The sequence below is a fragment of the Salmo salar genome, chromosome ssa05 (assembly GCF_905237065.1).
Source record: "Salmo salar chromosome ssa05, Ssal_v3.1, whole genome shotgun sequence".
NCBI classification, from domain to species: Eukaryota; Metazoa; Chordata; class Actinopteri; order Salmoniformes; family Salmonidae; genus Salmo; species Salmo salar.
In genome coordinates, this window is record NC_059446.1 from 2,714,219 (window position 1) to 2,737,341 (window position 23,123).

At 41.8% G+C, this 23,123-nt stretch overlaps 2 protein-coding genes and 1 non-coding gene across 3 annotated transcripts in view; 1 reads left to right on the top strand and 2 right to left on the bottom strand.

Moving 5' to 3' along the window:
* Nucleotides 1-563: 563 nt before the first annotated feature.
* On the bottom strand, nt 564-7,058 carry LOC106604105 (dual specificity phosphatase 1). The gene is made up of 4 exons (XM_014198502.2): nt 6,295-7,058; nt 5,638-5,780; nt 5,078-5,297; nt 564-3,055 (listed from the first exon to the last, which is right to left on the bottom strand). Exons 1-4 carry the CDS (start codon nt 6,704-6,706, stop codon nt 2,694-2,696), a joined length of 1,137 nt encoding a protein of 378 aa, XP_014053977.1. The 5' UTR covers nt 6,707-7,058; the 3' UTR covers nt 564-2,693.
* A 9,627-nt stretch (nt 7,059-16,685) lies between these two features.
* The window catches only part of LOC106591131 (endoplasmic reticulum-Golgi intermediate compartment protein 1), an 87,702-nt gene continuing 81,264 nt past the window's right edge, over nt 16,686-23,123 (top strand). The window contains exons 1-2 of the mRNA XM_045717813.1: nt 16,686-17,019; nt 21,182-21,243. Coding sequence (XP_045573769.1) covers nt 17,000-17,019; nt 21,182-21,243 — 82 coding nt within the window. The 5' untranslated portion in view covers nt 16,686-16,999. The remainder of the gene's footprint in view (nt 17,020-21,181; nt 21,244-23,123) is intronic.
* trnaa-cgc (transfer RNA alanine (anticodon CGC)) lies at nt 22,668-22,738 on the bottom strand. The gene has a single exon. It is a non-coding gene; the product is annotated as a tRNA-Ala (tRNA).

The window sequence follows — 23,123 nt, forward strand, 5'->3', positions numbered from 1 at the left end:
CTATACTAGGTATGGGAACTATAGTGGGTATAGGAACTATAGTAGGTATGGGTACTATACTAGGTATGGGAACTATAGTAGGTATGGGAACTATAGTAGGTATGGGAACTATAGTAGGTATGGGAACTATACTAACCACTTTGTGCTTCAGACATGTTGAATGGTTCAGGGTCCATATATGTCCATATATATTCGATTATTACACCATCACTTTTTGTTTCATGTACCATTGATGAAATATTGACGAAATGTATTATTCAGATATTTCAAAATAATATTTTATTCTGTAATGTTTGTTCTGAATTTCAGGCCCAACACTGCTATACTATAACGTTTCTTATTGGTAAGCCTAGATGTCAGCGTTAGATTGATGATGTAGTCGTGTGTATAGCCATCCTATCTATATGTATATAGTATAGATTTTGGTGTATTTAGGTCTACCATATCTATTTTCTCTAGGGTGTTGGTGTAATATACAATCAATCCATTTTACTGTGTGTCTTTTAACATTTCCAAATTACTCTGTGTCAAAAATAAAGAAACCACAAAGTTCTGCAACGAAGTACAAAAGACAAATAGGATTTATTTAATGGTATCAAAAACAACTACTAACAAACATATGCAAAAATATATATGGTAAGAAATATATTACTTTAGTTCAATAAATATCACATAGGTAATAAGACAGACAGCAGTCTCCGGTTGAGTCTAATCCCCGTTTTAGTGCTTTAGGGGTTCTGACTCTCTCCCAGAGCTTTTAATTGTAGAAGATGCTAACAGAGCTAGCATGCTAATGATACTAACAGAGCTAACATGCTAACAGTACATGATGCTAACAGAGCTAGCATGCTAATGATACTAACAGAGCTAACATGCTAATAATGCTAACAGTACATGATGCTAACAGAGCTAGCATGATGCTAACAGAGCTAGTGTTAGCTAACAGCTGCTAGCACTACAAAGGCATGGTGATGTTTCAGAGGTATCTGGTTGGCTGGTTCCCCCAATATTGTCAGGGATCGTCAGGGTCTCACGGTGTTTTATAAAAGGCATACATTTGCATATGAATGGGGCTTTCCCGTCCACTTTAAACTAAACCTTCTGGCGCTCTCCGAGCCGGCTGATTGGCCAGAGATACATTCATTGTTCGTCAACAATAAACAGTCTGAGGAGTGATTTATCCGAACCGTCGTCGTTCGGCGAGGCATTAGCGGGATTCCCTCAGGATGACAGCTCGTTTTTTTGTCACCACCTTCCGGAGACACCTGAAACCCCACCTCTTCAAGGAATACCTGGGATAGGATAAAGTAATCCTTCTAACCCCCCCCTTAAAAGATTTAGATGCACTATTGTAAAGTGGTTGTTCCACTGGATATTATAAGGTGAATGCACCAATTTGTAAGTCGCTCTGGATAAGAGCGTCTGCTAAATTACTTAAATGTTAAATGTTAAATGTTTGTGTGAACAAAACTGTGGGACATTGAAAGTCCTTCATGATTCCTGAGAGTCTTGTTGGTAGCAATAAATATGACTGTCTGTGAGTGACCAAGGGAGGGTTTACTTGCCCATTTTGTGTAGAGTTGTGGCAGGTAAATTATTTTATTGTGATTATGAAAAGCTGACCACTCTCATTAAATGACTTTGCATACTTGACAAAGTTCTTTGAATACAATCTCTTCTCTTCATCTCATTAAAATACTTCTAAAATACTTCCTTTAAAGAATTGACCCGTCCCCCAGCCACTGACTTCTCTGTCTCTTCCTAGAAGTTGAGGTATTCTAGGCAGATCTGCGGGTATCATTCACATTCCAAAGAGGATGTTGTGATAACCATACTGCCATATTGGTAGCCAGAGAAACTCCTTTCAAGTCGATGGGGCAGACCTGTGGATTTAAACCCATAAACTAGGCCACTTGGTTTGTCTCTCCAAAAGGTTAGCCCTTTTGTCCTGTGATGCCAGGGTCACTTCTTTATGACCTTTACACCAGGAAGGGCATCAATAAGGGTTCCATCAGTTCTAGAGCTCAATGTCTATCCAAAACTCAATGATTAATCACCTGTATTTGAGTGACACTGACAGTAAACTACTAGTATTGTGACAGTACAGTACTAGTATTGTCACTACTAGTATTATGACAGTACAGTACTAGTATTGTGATAGTACACTACTAGTATTATGACAGTACAGTACTAGTATTGTGACAGTACAGTACTAGTATTGTTACAGTACACTACTAGTATTTTGACAGTACAGTACTAGTATTGTTACAGTACACTACTAGTATTTTGACAGTACAATACTAGTATTGTTACAGTACACTAGTAGTGTTACAGTACAGTACTAGTATTGTCACTACTAGTATTGTTACAGTACACTCTTAGTATTGTGACAGTACAGTACTAGTATTGTTACAGTACACTACTAGTATTTTGACAGTACAGTACTAGTATTGTTACAGTACACTACTAGTATTTTGACAGTACAATACTAGTATTGTTACAGTACACTAGTAGTGTTACAGTACAGTACTAGTATTGTCACTACTAGTATTGTTACAGTACACTCTTAGTATTTTGACAGTACAGTACTAGTATTGTTACAGTACAGTCACAACAACTCGACACCAATAGTAACAGTTCAGTTCAAGTCCAGGCTAAGACAGACAACCCTCCATATGATCCTACTCTTCCCCTTAGCAGCTTGGTGAGGTGGTGATGGGGCTGTGGAGGAAGGAGAGCTGTCCGTGTCCAGCAGAGCCGTGGACGGGGATAGACACTGGGAAGTTAAAGACAGTACTGCTCTTCCCCAGGGCAGGACTCCCGGCTTCCGACGAACAGGATGAAGTAGCCAGGACCTGGGACTCAAACTGCAGCAGTTGGCCCATGAAGCTGAAGTTAGGACTGATGATGCTACGGCGCTGCTTGACGAACTCAAAGGCCTCGACCAGCTTCACGCGGTTGGTCCTCATCAGGTAGGCCAGACAGATGGTGGCGGAGCGGGAGATGCCGGCTTGGCAGTGGACAAACACGCGACCGCCTTTATTACGGATGGAGTCTATATAGGAGAGAGAGAGAGAAAGAGAGGGGAGATTAGTTGTTTTTTTTAAGCGAAGGTTTTTTAAGGGAGTATGGCGCTCCCTCGTTAGGTTCCCCTAGACCAGTTTACTATGCGCCAGCCGAACTGAAGCATGCGGAAGCCCGAAGCCACAGCAGGAAGTTACCAATATCCTCCTTGCTCAGTCAGTAGACCTACTAAGGCACAGCAGGAAGTGACTAATAGAAAAGTAGGTTATTCCTCCTGATGACACACTTTCAGTTGCAAATCTCCCTCCATAGTGTTACTAACTAATGGTGTTTCTAACGGACCCATCTCATTAACCCAGGAAAGGGGCAGTTAGATGGGTCTGGGGGGGGGGGGGGTGATCAGGGGGCTATTCCCCAAGGAGAGGGGGGCAGAGGGGGACAAAAGGGGGGGTTGGCTGCCCCCCTCTGCTGGGGTTAGTCATCTGGGAGAAAGGTCGGCCGTGAGCCTGTCGGAGAAAACTGCCTTTTGTCCCGACAGAACAAAGAGACGGAGAGGAGGGAGCTGCATTCAACCATCAGCCTCTCTCTCTGGCTGCGTCCCCAAATGGCTCCCTATTCCCTTTATAGTGCACTACATTTGACCAGGGCAGTGCACTATAAAGGGAATAGGATTCCATTTGACATACAGATCTCTCTCTCTCTCCCTCTCTCTCTCTCTGGGTGCCTGCTCCAAAAGCAGAGTGAGTTCTGGGTCTATTGGGTCTGTTTTGTGGCTCCCCACATGAAAAGGGACCCCCTCTTTAAATGGGGGGGGGGTCTAGTAAAGGGGTGGATGGGGTGTGATGAAGTAGGGAGCCCTGGCTCAGACAGCTGGTTGGGGTTTGGAGGGAACTTTTTTCTATTTAAATCCAAGTCATTGAATGGAGGAGAGGAGAGGAGAGGAGAGGAGAGAGGGATGGAGAGAGTGAGGGGGTTGGCTGTTGAGGGATGGAGAGAGTGAGGGGGTTGGCTGTTGAGTTGGAGAGAGGGAGGGGATTGGCTGTTGCGTTGTAGTAGTTTGTTTGCCCGCCAAGCCAATAGCTTCTATGACTACAGCTGTGGTTGACTTGCTTGGTGATTGTGTCGTCTGTTTGACAGTTATCTAGAGCCACGAGAGAATTAAAACTGAACTAGTTAGCTAGCTACTTACAACGACTGTGATATCGTGACCTGTGCAAAAAGCATAGTTCTGAGGTACTGAGCATCAACGTTTTCACGTCCCAGAAGTGTTTTTGCAGTGAATTCTTCTTTAATAACCCACTAAGGTACAAACCTTAAAGGTAGCTGAAGTGCAGAGAACTGATTTATTTTAGGGGAGGGGGGGGGGGTGCAATCGCAGATTGAACCTTATGGCTCTGAAATTTCAATCAGGGTTCAGCAATACGGTTCTACTTGACACTTCTCAATTAGAGATTTTTTTAAAGACAACTGTAGCTATTTAAATAAACAAATAAATGACGGAATAAAACTATTTACCGACATAGAGTCAGAACACATCATAAGAAATATATTATGATCATCAGACGAATAACTGGCATCGCTGAACGACGATGTTGCCACGGCATTCACTTGAACATTTCTGACAGTGTTGTTGTTTTGCTTCCGTACCATTATTGCTGGCTAGACTAGCCTAGACCATACCTAGGAGGGAGGTGGCGAAGACGTGTTCTGATTGGTCCGTCTGTATTTGCTCAGGCTTGTGATTGGATTGCACACAGAACCTTATAGTACCAAGTTCAAATGGGTTTATGCAAATAGAACGTTCTAGTTTTCCCCCCCCCAAAAAATAAAAAATGTACTTTTTCAAAAATCTAACTTCACAGACATATAAATAAATATCTAAAATATTAGTTATATGTGAATAGCAAAAAATTTTTTTTTACAAACGTCAAATATAACCTTATAGTTCCACGTTCTCAATATGTTTTCTTACCCAGCTACCTGAAGCTGAATACTCTGTTAGTCGCTCTGGATAAGAGTGTCTACTAAATGACCGTAATGTAATGACACTCACCGATAAACTCTATAGCCTCATTGAACCAGGAGGAGATATCAGCCTTGTGGTTGTCCTCGACGGGGATACTCTTGTACTGGAAGGACTCTTCGAAGTGGTTGGGGCAGTTAGCGGATACGTTAATGAGAGCAGTGATACCCAGCATGTCTATCATGTCCTTTCTGGAGGCATGGTAGGCACTGCCCAGGTAGAGGAAGGGAAGGATCTCCACTGGACCACCCTGGAGAGGAGGAGAGGAACAAGACAGAAAACAGCCCTAAAGTTATAGGATATAATAAAGTTAAGTCTAAGATGTTCAAATCTATAGTTCGATGACACACTGACATTGTTTTGAGAGTAATAACATGTCAAAGTGTTATTGGAGATGGAGAAAAGGTAGAAAAAGAAAACAATATCACATCCTATCAATACTTACGCCTATAGCCTACCAAATTGAGGTTAGTTTAAGACGGCAGAATCTACTGTTTGATGACACACTGACGTTGGTTTATTTATTATCCAGGTAAAAGTGCTGTTACACAGTAATAACACACAAAATACATGTTTGAAAGAAAACCAACCTGGTCATAGAGCGGTGTACTGCATGGACTGCAGCCGGGCTCGGCGCCGTCTGGACGGGCGCTGAGGGGCAGACTGAGTCCCTGTGGAGATGACGGCTTGGTACACATCTCTGGATACTCCGAGGAGAACGTGTCAAAACCACCTAAACGATGACAAGATAGGACGCGAGGATACTTAGTACAACAGTCACGTCACCATCTCATAGGTGTAAACAATAACAGATGTAAATATTTCGGTACAGTCACAGTGTTCACTTCATAACTGCCACTTTACATATCTTACATTACTCATCTCATATGTATATTCTGTATTTTATACCATCTACCGCATCTTGCCTAAGCCGCTCTGTCCATCACTCATCCATATATTTATATGTACATATTCTCCTTCACCTCTTTACACTTGTGTGTATAAGGTAGTTGTTGTGAAATTGATAGATTATTTGTAGATATTACTGCATGGTCGGAACTAGAAGTACAAGCATTTCGCTACACTCACATTAACATCTGCTAACCATGTGTATGTGACCGATACATTTTGATTAGATTTTAATTTTTGACGTAGACCTTCTCTATGGCACATTTGTTTCGTTACCGTGAGCGCGTAATCAATATGGAGTAGGCCCAGGCTACACTTTTATAATAAATTTAAATTACCTTTGAGAAAGAAGAAACTAGTTCCACACGGGTTTCTACACAGAGCTGTTACGGCGAGCATTAGAGTCCCGTCCTTCTTCACTTGGCCAAAGTCCAAACTCCGATCATCCAGAAACACTACGGACTGATACTCCCCTGAGAGAAGCCGGTTCCGCGTGTCCTCGTTGGGCACGATGTGTCCCACCCCTAGCCCTCCTCTGGCCCTCCGGCGGACTATAGTACTGAAACGGACGTTGTTGGACCCGAGGATATGAGAGGAGTTGAAGGAGAAGAATGAGCGACAGTCCAGGACCAGACAGCCCGGGTCTTCCCCCTCCAGCAGCCCGCAGAGGGACATGGCATCGATGCTGGGGACTTCCATGATCACCATAGTAGGAGGGCGGCGGGCGACAACGGTTAAATCCAAATACATAGGCTGTGGAACAGGCAAATAAACCTCTGGGTGGTCGGTGTCAGCTGTTCCTATACAAACTTGTAAGGTTTTCTTTTTTTTAAGACACAAGTAGATTTATTCTTGATAGTGTTGTATGTTCTTTTGTTCTCCTTAGCTTCTTTGAGGTTTTTCTCAAAATGAATGTAAACTGAGAAAAAAATAAAATAATCAGTAACAATGAATAAATGTAGAATTTTAAAAAAAATACAACAATCCGTTTCTCTTCTCGTGTGTATTTTCTTTGATTGTTTCTTGTTTAAAAACAAGTTTTTCTTTTCATTCCCGAGGTTGTTCTGAGGGTCGGCTGTGAAAAGGACTTATATAGTATCTCTTCTAGTGAGGGAGAAAACAATGACATCAGACTACTCCCTTCCTGGTACAAAGTCCGCACGGGTTTGTACATACGTCATTTCGCTTTCGAGTCAACCAATGAAGGCAGCCACCCGCCCGCTCCCCTCTTTCTCAATTCTCGTCACAGAGGCTTTATTGTCATGGGAAACGTATGTTTACATTGCCAAAGCAAGTGGAAACAAAACTACAACAACAAACAAACAAAAACAATCAGACAATTAATAGGTAAACATTACAAACACAAGAGTTTTAAAAGAATCTCTCTCTGTGTGTGAAATGATTATAGGGGCTGGTAAGCAGCTATATGGGGCCAGAGATATCAGAGAACAGATAGTGAATGTATGTCTGATGGGGCATGTCGCTATGGGTAGACTAAGGAGACTGGCCTATTATATATATCATTATAAAATAGAAAAATGAAGTATATATATATATATATATATATATATATATATATATATATCAAAATATAAAGTATAGATAAATCAAATGTTATGGGTCACATACTGTAAGGGCTGTCGTGAGAGAGAGTAGCCCAAGGTGCAGCGGAGTTAGTGTTCATCATTGAATAATAATTTAATAAAGAAAAACCACTATACAAACAAAACAAGAAAACCGACAGCCAAACAGTCCTGTCAGGTGCAAACCACACAACAGAAACAATTACCCACAAAACCCAAAGGAAAAACATGCTCCTTATGTGTGACTCCCAATCAGCAACAACGAGCTTCAGCTGTGCCTGATTGGGAGCCACACACACACACACACACAGACACACACACACACACACACACACACACACACACGGCCCAAAACAAAGAAATACAAAAACATAGAAAAAGGAACATAGAACGCCCACCCAATGTAACACCCTGGCCTAACCAAAATAAAGAACAAAAACCCCTCTCTATGGCCAGGGTGTTACACATACACACGTTTAGCAGATGTCACTGTGGGTTTAGCAAAACGCGTGTGTTTCTAGCTCCAACTGTCACGTCCTGACCATAGAAAGCTGTTATTTTCTATGGTAGAGTAGCTCAGGGCGTGACAGGTTTTTTTTTCTATCTATGTTTTGTATTTCTATGTTCATGTTCGAGTTTTGTATTTCTATGTTGGTGTTTTGTTTGGGATGATCTCCAATTAGAGGCAGCTGGTCCTTGTTGTCTCTAATTGGAGATCATACTTAAGTAGGTGTTTTTCCCACCTGGGTTTGTGGGAGATTGGTTTTGAGTCAGTGTATGTTTCACCTCTGCGTCACGGTTTGTTGTTTTTTTGTCATTCAGTTTATTTATGTATTGCATAGTTTCACAGTATAAATAAAATGTGGAACGACACACACGCTGCACTTTGGTCCGCTTCTTCTTACGACAACCGTGACACCAACAGTGCAGTAATATGTAACAAGTAATATCTAACCATTTCACAACAGTACACACAAATCTAAAGGAATGGAATAAAGAATATATAAATATTAGGACGAGCAATGTCGGAGAGGCATAGACTAAAATACAGTAGCATAGGATAGAATACAGTATATGAGAAATATGTAAACGTTACTAAAGTGGCTAGTGATTTCAAGTCTATGTATATAGGGCAGCAGCCTCTAAGGTTTTATTTTATTTATTTTACCTTTATTTAACTGGGCAAGTCAGTTAAGAACAAATTCTTATTTACAATGACGGCCTAGGAACAGTGGGTTAACTGCCTTGTTCGGGGGCAGAACGACAGATTGTTTACCTACCTACCTATTTTTTACCTACCCACCTACCTACCTATCTACCTAACTACCTACCTACCTAGATTTTTAACCTAGGTGCATGATGGCTATTTAACAGTCTGATGGCCTTGAGATAGAAGTTGTTTTTCAGTCTCTCGGTTCCAGCTTTGATGCACCTGTACTGACCTCTCCTTCTGGATGATAGCGGGGTGAACAGGAAGTGGCTCGGGTGGTTGTTGTCCTTGATAATCTTTTTGGCCTTCCTGTGACATCGGGTGCTGTTGTTATTTATGAACATTTGAACATCTTGGCCATGTTCTGTTATAATCTCCACCCGGCACAGCCAGAAGAGGACTGGCCACCCCTCATAGCCTGGTTCCTCTCTAGGTTTCTTCCTAGGTTTTGGCCTTTCTAGGGAGTTTTTCCTAGCCACCGTGCTTCTACACCTGCATTGCTTGCTGTTTGGGGTTTTCGGCTGGGTTTCTGTACAGCACTTTGAGATATCAGCTGATGTAAGAAGGGCTATATAAATACATTTGATTTGATTTGATCCCCCCTCGATCTGGACTGACTGTCTCTATGACCATGTTCACCTGTACAGGGAGACAGTCCCTTGACAAGACTCTCAAGGACGTCTCTTTAAACCGCAGCCCGACCTCTCCACCCAGGAACAGCGGAGCAATCTCCCCCCCACCGAGATCACCGAGACAACACCCCGGACCAGCAACCTGGACCCCCCCAGCCACGGCCACAGCACCACCAACCTCAATGCCCACCACAGCACAGACAACACCCCGGACCAGCAACCTGGACCCCCCAGCCACGACCACAGCACCACCAACCTCAATGCCCACCACAGCCAGCGCAGCACAGACCACCCCAGACCAGCTTCAGAGCCACCCAGACGAGGCCTCCCACCCCCCCTGCCCCCCCCACCGCAGACCCCCACCTGGAGGAGCCACAGCCCAGCAGGCAGAGCTACGCACAGGATGTGAGAGGAGCAACTGGCCCAGCACCCATCAACCAAATGAGTGACATCAAACACATGCTGAGTCTACTATGGACACATGTGATAGGCCGAGGGTCACGGTGTCACATCCTGACCAGTAATTGGGGTTATTTGTTTATTTGTGTGAGGTGCATCCGGGGTTTGCACCTTTGGGGGAAGTACTGTCACGTCCTGACCAGTAATAGGGGTTATTTGTGATTGTAGTTTGGTCAGGACGTGGCAGGGGGTATTTGTTTTATGTGGTTCGGGGTGGTTGTGTGTTTAGTAGGGTGTTTGATTTATTATTCCAGGTTTTGGGCACTGTTCTATGTTTATGTATTTCTCTGTTTAGTCTAGTCATTTGTATTTCTATGTTTAGGTAATTGGGGGTTGGACTCTCAATTGGAGGCAGGTGTTTTCTAGTTGCCTCTGATTGAGGGTTCTATAAATAGGTATGTGTTTGTGTTGGTATTTTGTGGGAGATTGTGCTGTGTATAGCTCTGTGCCTTACCGGCCGTTGTTGTGTACGTTTTGGTTCACCTTCTTGTCCAGTTAATAAAAGAAGATGAGTGCACATTTCCCCGCTGCGTCTTGGTCCACTTTAACCTACGACAACCGTGACACATGGTATGATGAGCACAAGAACTCCACCATCCTCACACTACATCCACCCAAGTGGCATGAAACAAATGCTATCTTAAATTATTAACAAATTACATTTGCATAATATGAGTTTACATGAATTGAAAAATCCTATTTGAATAGTTCTTGTTGGATTGTGAGTGTTTATCTCATTTTGAAGGTAAAGAAGAAAAAACAGTTATGAAATCGTTTTACGTTGCATGTTGGAATTTACAAGGATGGAAGTCCTCTGCTTTTGGGCTAAAGAGCAGAAACCCAGACTTCCTGAAAGAAATGGCTGCTGTTGATATTGTAGTACTACAGGAAACATGGTGCAGAGGGGATGTTTCCACTGGCTGTCCACTAGGTTATAGGGAGATCATCCTACCATCCACTACATTAAAAGGAATCAGACAGGGCAGAGACTCAGGACAGGACAGAGACTCAGGACAGGGCAGAGACTCAGAACAGGGCAGAGACTCAGGACAGGGCAGAGACTCAGGACAGGGCAGAGACTCAGGACAGGGCAGAGACTCAGGGTGAATGCTAATATGGTATAAATCTGAACTAATTCATTCAATCGAATTGATCAAAACAGGATAATTCTTTATCTGGTTAAAAATCAACAAGGAGGCTGTTTTAACAGATTAAAAACGTATTTCTCTGTGACACATACATTCCCCCCTCAGAGTCACCCTGCTTCAATGAAGAGAGTTTCTCCATTCTAGAGGGGGGAGATGAGTCACTTTCAGGCCCAAGGCAACGTACTGGTCTGTGGAGACCTGAATGCTAGAACAGCAGAAGAACAAGACACTATTAACAGTCATGGAGATAAACACCTACCAGGAAGCAACAACCTTTCCCTCCCCACATACCCCCACAGAAACAACTAGGACAAAAAGAAAAAACAAAAATGGAGAACAGTTCCTACAGCTCTGTTGAACACTGGGTCTGTTCAATGGTAGGCTGAGAGGGGACTCTTTTGGTTGGTACACCTACAGCTCATCCCTTGGCAACAGCACTGTAGACTAGTTCATCATCGACCTAAACCCAGAGATTCTCAGAGCGTTCACAGTCAGCCCACTGACACCTCTCTCTCAGACCACAGTAAAATCACACAGTGGAACCCAACCATGAAGCATCACGACCCAGTCAATGACATGCCAGTAAACAGGCCTATAGACGGAGTGAAAAACATCCAGACTGGCCTGGCTCCTCCCCCCTCCACTTAGTACTTTAGTCTAACAGAAAACCCATCCTCACAGCAGCAGATCCACAAGGTCTACCATGAGAGGTGACTGTATAGTTCCCTTAAGGAAAAGCACCTTTAGTAAATCCGTTTTCTCTGTGAGAGCTTCCCATGTCTGGAATACACTGCCATCAGACACACATAACTGCACCACCTATCACACCTTCACAAAAAACATGAAGACATGGCTAAAGACCAATCAGATTAGCGAACATGAAGACATGGATAAAGACCAATCAGATTAGCGAACATGAAGACATGGATAAAGACCAATCAGATTAGCAAACATGAAGACCAATCAGATTAGTGAACATGAAGACCAATCAGATTAGTGAACATGAAGACCAATCAGATTAGTGAACATGAAGACATGGATAAAGACCAATCAGATTAGCGAACATGAAGACATGGATAAAGACCAATCAGATTAGCGAACATGAAGACATGGATGAAGACCAATCAGATTAGCGAACATGAAGACATGGATAAAGACCAATCAGATTAGCGAACATGAAGACATGGATAAAGACCAATCAGATTAGCGAACATGAAGACATGGATAAAGACCAATCAGATTAGTGAACATGAAGACATGGATGAAGACCAATCAGATTAGTGAACATGAAGACCAATCAGATTAGTGAACATGAAGACCAATCGGATTAGTGAACATGAAGACCAATCAGATTAGTGAACATGAAGACCAATCAGATTAGTGAACATGAAGACCAATCAGATTAGTGAAAAAGAGAGAGAAAGACAATAGTTGAACAGTTTTAAACTAATTTCTTCCAAAATGAAGGAGAAGCAAGAGAGAAATAGAGAGAGATTTTGTCTTTTATTTTTTTACTTTCAGTTTCACTTACTTAGCTAGCAAATGCAGCTAGCTAGTTTAGCCAACTGAAACACCCTGCTCGAACAGAGGGATGCTATGTTAGCTAGCTGGTTATAACAGAGGGATGCTATGTTAGCTAGCTGGTTATAACAGAGGGATGCTATGTTAGCTAGCTGGTTATAACAGAGGGATGCTATGTTAGCTAGCTGGTTATAACAGAGGGATGCTATGTTAGCTAGCTGGTTATAACAGAGAGATGCTATGTTAGCTAGCTGGTTATAACAGAGGGATGCTATGTTAGCTAGCTGGTTATAACAGAGGGATGCTATGTTAGCTAGCTGGTTATAACAGAGGGATGCTATGTTAGCTAGCTGGTTATAACAGAGGGATGCTATGTTAGCTAGCTGGTTATAACAGAGGGATGCTATGTTAGCTAGCTGGCTATGACTATCCAACACAATACTGGAACTCTTCCAAGTCAAGGTTAGCTTTTGGTTTTACTAAATGTAAATATTTTAACTTGCCATGTCAAAAAAGTATACTGAAATGAATTGAATTGATTTGAGAGATGTAATGTAACTTGTCATGTCAATAAAGTCTACAGAATTGAATTGAGAGAGAGAGAGAGAGAGAGAGAGAGAGAGAGCAGTCCACAGGAGAGATTACACAACATACTGGAAATTATGAAAGCATGTATTGACAAAAATAAAACTCTGTAATTTTTGTGTTTTTGCTTCCCATCATTATCAGCTGTGTCCTCCTGTCCTCTCGTCCAGGGAGGGAAGTAAAACAGGGGACGACACTGAGGCATTTCCTGTGACTGTTCAGTACGCGTCCCAAATGGAACCCTATTCTCTCTATGGTGCACTACTTTTGACCAGAGATCTATGGGCCCTAGTGCACTACATAGGGAATAGGGTGCCATTTGGGACACCAACTCTGTTTAGCTAATCAGTACTGTCGTCCCTGTTCATTTACTGTCACCATCGCCCCGGGCAACAGTGGAGTGAGTGGGCGGGAAAACACAGGGCTTCTCCTCACCACAGAATCACAACACCACCGCCGCATCCTAAATGGCACCATATTCCCTATATATAGTGCACTAGAGCCCATAGGCCTCTGGTCAAAAGTAGTGCACTACATAGGGAATCGTTAGTCATTTAGGACGCACACGTATAACAGTAAGTGGTTGTGGTCAAAAGATTTCTCTTGCTCACGGTTTTCTCACAGTCAGCTTTGAGGTGATCCCTGAAGTTTTTCTTTAGTTTTGTTTTGTAGATGTGAAGAGGCTTTGCTGTTGAATTTAATTGACGTTTTTTTAGATAATGAATGGGTCCATTTCTATTAGATGTAGACTTGAATGTCAACACACTCACCAGTTCCTCTGTGGGTTTCCAGCGCTAGATATGTAGGTAGTAATAGAGTTATTATACACACATATCAATACAATACATTTCCTAGACTCATTCATGTGCAGCTTAGCCTACAGCATGTATATTTTAGTCCTTTGCTAATTTTATTTCCCACACAAAACAGTACTTTTCATATTGCCGGAAGAGGCTGTGAGTGAAGGGAAAACACAAGGCCTACCCCGCCAGGCTTCTCCTCACCACACAACAACATCATAACAGTAACTGATTGAAGGGTTTCCTTTTCTCACTGCGAGGTGATCCCAGAAGTTGTACTTTTGGTTTTGTGGGACATTACGTTTTTTCATAATTCAACTGACTATTTTCCGATAATGAACAACAACACAACAACGTGATAACAGTAGCTGGTTGTGGTTGAAACATGTATCTTTCTCACAGTCCTTTCTGCAGTCTGAGCTGTGACGGTGGTCTGATGGACTCAGATATTCTTTTAGTTTTGTTTTGGGGATATGACACAAGAGGAGGGTTTCCTGTTGAATTCAATTGATTATATTTAGATAAGGAATGTGACAGTTTGTTTTGTTTACACAGTTTGTCAGTCAACAAGGTCTTGAGCCCAATCATCAAATATAATAAGTGTCTAGAGTTAAATTGTGTGCTGGAGTTACTTCCATTGTTCTATAGTCTTGCTGTTTGTGGCAGTAACTCACAGCACCACAAACGAGATAGATACTGTAGGCCTCATTTAGTGTGAGAACTGTCTTCCTTCTTACATTTTGACAGGAAAATGGTCCAATTCACTCACTTATCAAGAGAACATCCCTGGTCGTCCCTACTGCCTCTGATCTGGTGGACTCACTAAACACAAATGCTTTGTTTGTAAATTATTTGTGTTGGAGTATGCCCCTGGCTATCTGTCAATAAATAAATAAAAAATATGCAGTCTGGTTTGCTTAATATAAGGAATTTGAAATGGTTTATACTTTTACTTTTGATACCTAAGTATATTTTAGCAATTCCATTTACTTTTGATACTTAAATATATTTAAAACCAAATACTTTTAGACTTTTACTCAAGTAGTATTTTACTGGGTGACTTTCACTTTTACTTGAGTCATTTTCTATTAAGCTATCTTTACTTTTATTCAAGTATGACAATTGAGTACTTTTTCTCTGCTACCGGACAGCAAGCAGTACCGCACCAATTCTCGGTCCAAAAGGCTCCTTAAGAGCTTCTTGCCCCAAACCATAAGACTGCTGAATAATTAATCAAATGTCCGCCAGGACTATTTGCATTGACCCCCCCCCCCCCCCTTTGTTTTTACACTGCTGCTACTCACTGTTTATTATCTATGCATAGTCACTTTACTCCTACCTACATGAACAAATTACCTCGACTAACCTGTACCCCCGAACATTGACTCGGTACCGGTACCCCCCTGTATATAGTCTCATTATTGTTATTTTATTGTGTTACCTTATTTTATTTTTATTTAGTAAATATTTTCTTAACTCTATTTTCTTAAAACTGCATTGTTGGTTTTAAGGGCTTGTAAGCATTTCACTGTAAGGTCTACACCTGTTGTAATCAGCGCATGTGACAAATAAAAGTTGATTTGATCATGAGATAAATAAGTTGTGATCTCGACATAATGAGGGGAAAAAAAACATGTTTTCATTTGTCCTCTCTGGACTTCAGTATCTCTGGATTTAGTACAGACCTTCAACAGGCAGGCAAACATTTCAGTCCTTTGCTAGCTGTGTTCGAAATACACATACTGTATACTACATACTTAATGAGTACATACTGCATAGTATATACTATTAGTTCATTTTAGTATACTTTAAACAGTATTCTTTCAGTTGAGCATACTAGCGCTTCGCCTGTCTACCAGAAGTTGATGCTGTTGCTATGCAACCTAGACATTTTAAGATTTAGTGTGTGTTGATGAATTGACTCTGCCACAGTGCGATCTGGGTTTTCGTAAATACAGAGCGAGTTGTCCGATTATCTGTTCATAAATTCAGAGCTTTTCGCTGTAGGGCCTTAATGACAGTCAAGCACCCCAAGCTAACTGGATAACATTTGCTAGCTTCTTCCAGACACCTCACTCTTGACTGTTTTACTCTCCCTGGCAGAACTGGTTAAGCTGTTTTCCATTTTATCCAGAGCTTTGGTGACTAACTGTGCTGCTGGCAACAATTTAATTACACTTTTTTGCTGACACCGGCCATATTCAACCGGTGTTGAGCGTTTGTAAATTCATCAGTTATTCTATGCTCTTATGTTCTCTGAAATCGGGATAGACAATTAACAATGTCCATTGAGAACGCACAACGACTATACCGTTTAGTTAAGAATGATGTGAATAATCAAGACAATAAACTTTGGATAGTTAGTTAGACTTTAGTTAATATACTACCTGTCAAGTTCGATGTATTAGTAACCAACTACCTTTAGGTAACTAACAGTAACGTTAGCTAACAGACCAGTACATACCGCTGTAAGGATAGCGTAACTAACACAATTGTCAGCCAACATAAAGTGTAAGTAACTTTTTTTGAAAAGTCATTAGTTTATTACATTGCTCAACATTTTCTTAACATTTGTCATAATTAGTTAAAACAATGAATTTGTATCCGCTGTCGTCGGACTTCGGCTTCATATTTTTCCGCCATTTTCTTTCAAATTTTCTTTCAAACCGAGTGAAGCCACGTCAATTTCCGGAAGAAGTGCATTATGGGCCCTAACGTCTCCTCTGCGTGTTTACGTCATCTTTTTGACGATTTCTTTAGTACGACATCCGGGAACTTTTGGCATACTAACTATAGCCATACTATAACCAATAAGCATAGTATATATTCAATTCACGTTACAAATAGTAGGGTTAGTGTGAGTATTCTAACACAGTTCTACTGTCTGGTTTAATTTAAAAGAACGGAAGGAGAATCTTTCAACCAGGAAGTGAATTCAACCAATAGGATATTTTTTTAAAAAAATTTTGCAAAGCGTCCTAAGCATGACGTCATCCCGGTAAACGGTGAACAACCGGTTTGGATTGTAGAGTAATCTAGAAATCTGTGCTGATTTTCCATTTAACTGAATTGTTTTAATATACCCATCGAAAACGTGCAAACATCATGGTTTTCGATGTAAGGAGGTGAGTAATGGATTTTTATGTTCACAATTCGCAGGTTTAAATTACACTCGTAATAATTTATTTTCCTGTGTATGGAGAGAATTCCCCTGCTCTCCTCTTGTTCCAAGTTTGTTACCCAACAAGTTAACGGTGTGATAGTTCCTACGTTGTTACAACAGGTGTTATATTGTATCTGCGGGCAGCTGTTCAAGTGCAATTTGTTTTATCGCGTCAGTATATTGTGAGAAAAGTATACCCGCTTTGCCTGAAGAGATGCCCATTCAGACGAACTATTTAGCATCTAGGCTAACAGGCTATCATCCTGAAAAACACTAATGAAGGCACCTCAACTTTTCATTGTGAAATAAAACTTAATATTCTATTACATTACACATACGTTAAATTATAGGCTATTGTTGTCGTACATTGTATTATTTAGGCAATATGTTATTTATTTGGTAAATATCCAAATACATTTTTCCCCTTTTTTGTTGATCCATTAAATATCAGCCATTGTTTCTGTCATTACCTATGCTTTCACCTATATCATGATTCTACTTCAGGGCATGAAGGAGAGATGATGAGGACTCATCAGTAGGATGTAGATTACTGGTTCATTCTCTGTTGGACCTACAGCTCCAAGAGACTGCGGTCACACACCCTAATATACACGTTATACCAAGCAGGTCTCATAGACTAGACGTAACATAATAAAAAACAATCCGGGACACAAATTAGTATGATACTTTTGGTCATGTAGTGTATGTGGACACCTGCTCGTTCAACATCTCATTCCAAAATCATTGGCATTAATATGGAGTTGGTCCCCCCCCCCTTTGCTGCTATAACAGCCTCCACTCTTTAGGGAAGTCATTAATATATTAGTATATTAATAATTCGTAACATATCATATGAAGTATAATTCGTAACATATTATACGAAATAGATGTACATCCACAAATTAATAAATACCATAAGAAACATTACATACTAAAAGTAGTGGTTCAGATTTACATACAGAATAATCTGAAATGTTCTGAGACCAGGCTGGGTGTACTGTTCCAAATCACACAGCCATTGTTTGCATACTGCTTGTCATCAGGGCTGGGACTTGCCTGGCTCGCTGAGCTGTAAGAAAGGCTTCAAGTTGTGTAATGTTGAATCAAGATAATTATTCTACCCCACACAAGACCCTGGATGTGTACTTTAGAACCTGATGTGGTTGCGCCGAGGCAGTCATACCTCACGACACTAACCCTCCTGTGAGACACGTCATTATGGATATGTCTCCGATACTGGGTTCGTCCTAAATGACACTCTCTATTCCCTACATAGTGCACTGCTTTTTGACCAGGGCCCTGTAGGGCAGTGGTTCCCAGCTCCAGTCCTCCAGTACTACCAGCAGTACAATTTATTATAGCCCCCTGACAAACGCACCTGATTTCAACTTGTTAACTAATCATTTTAGGCTTTCGATGAGTTGAATCAGGTGAGTTTATCCAGGGCTACAATACAAAAAAGTGTGTTGTTGGGCGTACTGGAGGACTGGAGCTGGGAACCACTGCTGTAGGGAATAGGGGAGCCATTTTAGACAACACCCTAACACAGGGGAAAATCTGAGTTTTACTATGAATTGACAACGCTCTAAAGTCAAAAGACCTTTTTTGGAATGTGAACATTTAACAAACTCATTTAGAAGTGTGGACCCCACTCTATATCTGGCTAGCTAGCTGCCCCAGAGAACTCAACATGTCAAGAGCATGTTTCCTGATCCTGTAGTAGTCCTAGCCCTAGAACACTGTTTCCTGGTCCTGTAGTAGTCTAGAGCACTGTTTCCTGGTCCTGTAGTAGTCCTAGAGCACTGTTTCCTGGTCCTGTAGTAGTCTAGAGCACTGTTTCCTGGTCCTGTAGTAGCCTAGAGCACTGTTTCCTGGTCCTGTAGTAGTCTAGAGCACTGTTTCCTGGTCCTGTAGTAGTCTAGAGCACTGTTTCCTGGTCCTGTAGTAGTCTAGAGCACTGTTTCCTGGTCCTGTAGTAGTCCTAGAGCACTGTTTCCTGGTCCTGTAGTAGTCCTAGAGCACTGTTTCCTGGTCCTGTAGTAGCCTAGAGCACTGTTTCCTGGTCCTGTAGTAGTCTAGAGCACTGTTTCCTGGTCCTGTAGTAGTCCTAGAGCACTGTTTCCTGGTCCTGTAGTAGCCTAGAGCACTGTTTCCTGGTCCTGTAGTAGTCTAGAGCACTGTTTCCTGGTCCTGTAGTAGTCTAGAGCACTGTTTCCTGGTCCTGTAGTAGTCCTAGAGCACTGTTTCCTGGTCCTGTAGTAGCCTAGAGCACTGTTTCCTGGTCCAGTAGTATTCTAGAACACACCGTCCTGATGTCCACTAATACAATGTATCACACAGAACACACACACTGTCCTGATGTGTCATTGACTTTAGTTTTAGTAGCAAATGATCAACTATCAGGTCTTCCCGTACAACGAGGCCAATGCTGACCCAACGAAACGCATCTTCCTGTACAACGAGGCCAATGCTGACCCAATGAAACGTATCTTCCTGTACAACGAGGCCAATGCTGACCCAACTAAACGCATCTTCCTGTACAATGAGGCCAATGCTGACCCAACTAAACGCATCTTCCTGTACAACGAGGCCAATGCTGAATGGTGTGTGTGTGTGTTCAGAAGTTTGGTGTGTCTTGTGTACTTTTCCATGTGGCTGTCTGTGTGTTGGGGGTTAATAGGTCATTGCTGGGGTCAGATTTCAGGAATGTGTGAGGCTGCCTGGGCCTGTTTGTCATGGCTGTGTTTCAGAGCTAACATTCCGCTGCTCTTCAGTAATGCTGCAAAGCATTCTGGGAACAAAATGTGCTCAGAATTCTCCCCCCCCCCTCCCTTCTCTCCTGTCTCTCTCTCTCTTTCAAATAACTTTGTCAAAAAACTCAACCATAGGTTGGTCACTTTTTGTCTAAATTTGGTACACAGAAACTAGATGCCAAGAGTAACTTGGTCAAACAGAATGGCACCGATTGGCCTATAGGTGCCGCTATTATAAGCAGTCTCACTTAAATCCTCATATCCAAATTTTGATCCAGAAGTGGTGTCTAAATAACCAATCCATGTCTTAACTTAGTTTGAGAAAAACAAACTAAGGGATTCCTCAAAACATGTCTGAGTTATTGACAAATCAAAAATCCGATTTTTACGGAGTCCATTTTAAACCACTGTAACCAATCCACTTCAATCCGAATCCACTTGTCATCTCTATCATGGACATCCCTTAGTTGAACCACACTGCGTGTGATATTGATATCTCTAAATTCAAGCGAGATATTATCAACTTTCTTTTCCATATGTAACGCTAAAGCTTAAAATCATCTCTACTCTTCTTCTCCTTATGAACCGTAACTCCGATTCATCCAGATTTAGTACATAGAGGTCTTAATGGTTTTGAGAAAGGAAAAAAAAAAAAATAATACTGGGAAAATGGGACCCCAGAAGTCCTACCGTTTTGTGCAGTCATCATATACATTCAGTACCAGTCAAAAGTTTGGACACACCTACTCATTCCAGGGTTTTTCTTTATTTTCACTGTTTTCTACATTGTAGAATAATAGTGAAGACATCAAAACTATGAAATAACACATATGGAATCATGTAGTAACCAAAAAATTGTTAAACAAATTAAAATATATTTGAGATTCTTTGCCTTGATGACAGCTTTTCACGCTCTTGGCATTCTCTCAACCAGCTTCACGAGGTAGACACCTGGAATGTATTTCAATTAACAGGTGTGCCTTTTTAAAAGTTAATTTGTACAATTTCTTTCCTTCTTATTGCGTTTGAGCCAATCAGTCGTGTTGTGACAAGGTACGGGTGGTATACAGAAGATAGACCTATTTGGTATTATTAATATATAAACTAAATAAGTAATGCTTTTAAGAATAATTCCCTGCTGCATTCCAAGATAAACAACCGCCTGCACTAGACTAAACTTCACTCGCGTCGTCCTTGTGGTATTGAGAGAGAGAATCATGGTAATGCTTTCACTGATTGCACCTAAAGGAAGATAGGTCCTACATGGAGTACTTGCTTTGTTATCCAACTGATCTTGTCCTTTCTGTCTTCTTGTGAACCCCGTTCATTGCTGTTTTTCTAACCGCTCGCTCTTTCTTTCTCTTCCATTAGGTTGGATATCTACAGGAAAGTACCCAAAGACCTGACCCAGCCCACGTACACAGGAGCTGTGGGTGAGTAGACCACCACACACACACACACACACAAACACACACACCTCATTGTTCAGCTGGTCTACTCACTTGTCAGAGTGCAGGTACAGTGAGGGCAAAAAAGTATTTAATCCCCTGCTGATTTTGTACGTTTGCCCACTGACAAAGAAATGATCAGTCTATCATTTTAATGGTAGGTTTATTTGAACAGTGAGAGACAGAATAACAACAACAAAAATCCAGAAAAACGCATGTCAAAAATGTTATAAATTGATTTGCATTTTAATGAGGGAAATCATTAATTTCCCCCCTCTGGAAGTAGAGAATTTAGCATTTTTTTTCAAACACCAGAAACAATCTAGCATGGTAATCATTATGCCTAATTCTAAATATATCTATTTTTCTGCATAGGTTATCTAGGTACACTTCCTGCCAGTCACTGGCAGCTAAAATCAAATCAAACGCTGTGGGGCCCTCAACAATAGAGCCTATCATGAGGGGCTGCTGTGGCTCCCTGGTGGCTCAGCGGTCTAAGGCACTGCCTCTCAGTGGGCTCCCTGGTGGCGCAGCGGTCTAAGGCACTGCCTCTCAGTGGGCTCCCTGGTGGCGCAGCGGTCTAAGGCACTGCCTCTCAGTGGGCTCCCTGGTGGCGCAGCGGTCTAAGGCACTGCCTCTCAGTGGTCTCCCAGGTGGCGCAGCGGTCTAAGGCACTGCATTTCAGTGGTCTCCCAGGTGGTGCAGTGGTCTAAGGCACTGCCTCTCAGTGCTAGAGGCATCACTACAGACACCCTGTTTCCAATCCAGTTTGTATCACCACCGGCTGTGATTGGGAGTCCCATAGGGCGGCTAACAATTGGCCCAGCGTCGTCCGGGTTTGAAAATAAGAATTTGTTCTTAACTGACTTGCCTAGTTAAATAAAAAATGTTTAAAAAAAAAAATTGCCACGTCCAAAATCCCCCCCACCTTGCAAGCAAAACATTTTAGCTGCCCCCCTCGTGACAGCGAAGAGAGAAATGTTTAGTTTCCTGCAGTTCGACACATTTTGCCATGGGACAGAGAGAAGATTTTTTTCTAATTCTATCGCAAATTTCCTGCAATTCTACATGATTTTGAAATAAGGTGGAGGCAAATGTTTGCGGTTTTTAATATAACTGAAGATCAATGGGCCCCAGCGCTGTGGGTAATTCCACCATGTTTACTTCACTGACGATGCTGAACACACTAGATGTATCTAGCGTCCTGCCCAGTCATCTCTACGGAGAATGGGGGGGGGAAATCATTTTTTTTCTTAAATAATTTTAATAAAACATTGGGCTTAAAATATACATTTTTGTTATTTAACATCTGAAAAAAAAATTACATTTACATTTTAGTCATTTAGCAGACTCTTATCCAGAGCGACTTACAGTAGTGAATGCATACATTTTTTTTTTTTTGTACTGGGCCCCCCGTGGGAATCGAACCCACAACCCTGGCGTTGCGAACACCATGCTCTACCAACTGAGCCACACAGGGAAGACCACGAGGTTATTACAGACACGTCTGAGGGGGTCACGTGCCACTGAACTTCCTTTTTAAACACACACGTGCATGACGCCACTGGTTAGGTGGATACCTGTCATGACTCAGGTGAAACGTAACCGTGAGTAACAGAAGGGTAATGATTTACCTGTGTGCCCCGCCTCCTCGGCCCTCAGGCGTTCCTGTCAGTCCTCCGGTGGAATCTTTACTTTTTTTCTTCTTCTTTTGTTCTGTTATGTTGTTTTCCTGTTCGTCACCAGGCTGTCACTGTTTTCAGGCGCCTGACAGTGATTAAAACACTGGGATTACTAGGAGGTCAGCTATGTGGTTGTTTGGTTTGTTTCCTAATCGTTACCGGAATTGATTCATCATTGGCCCA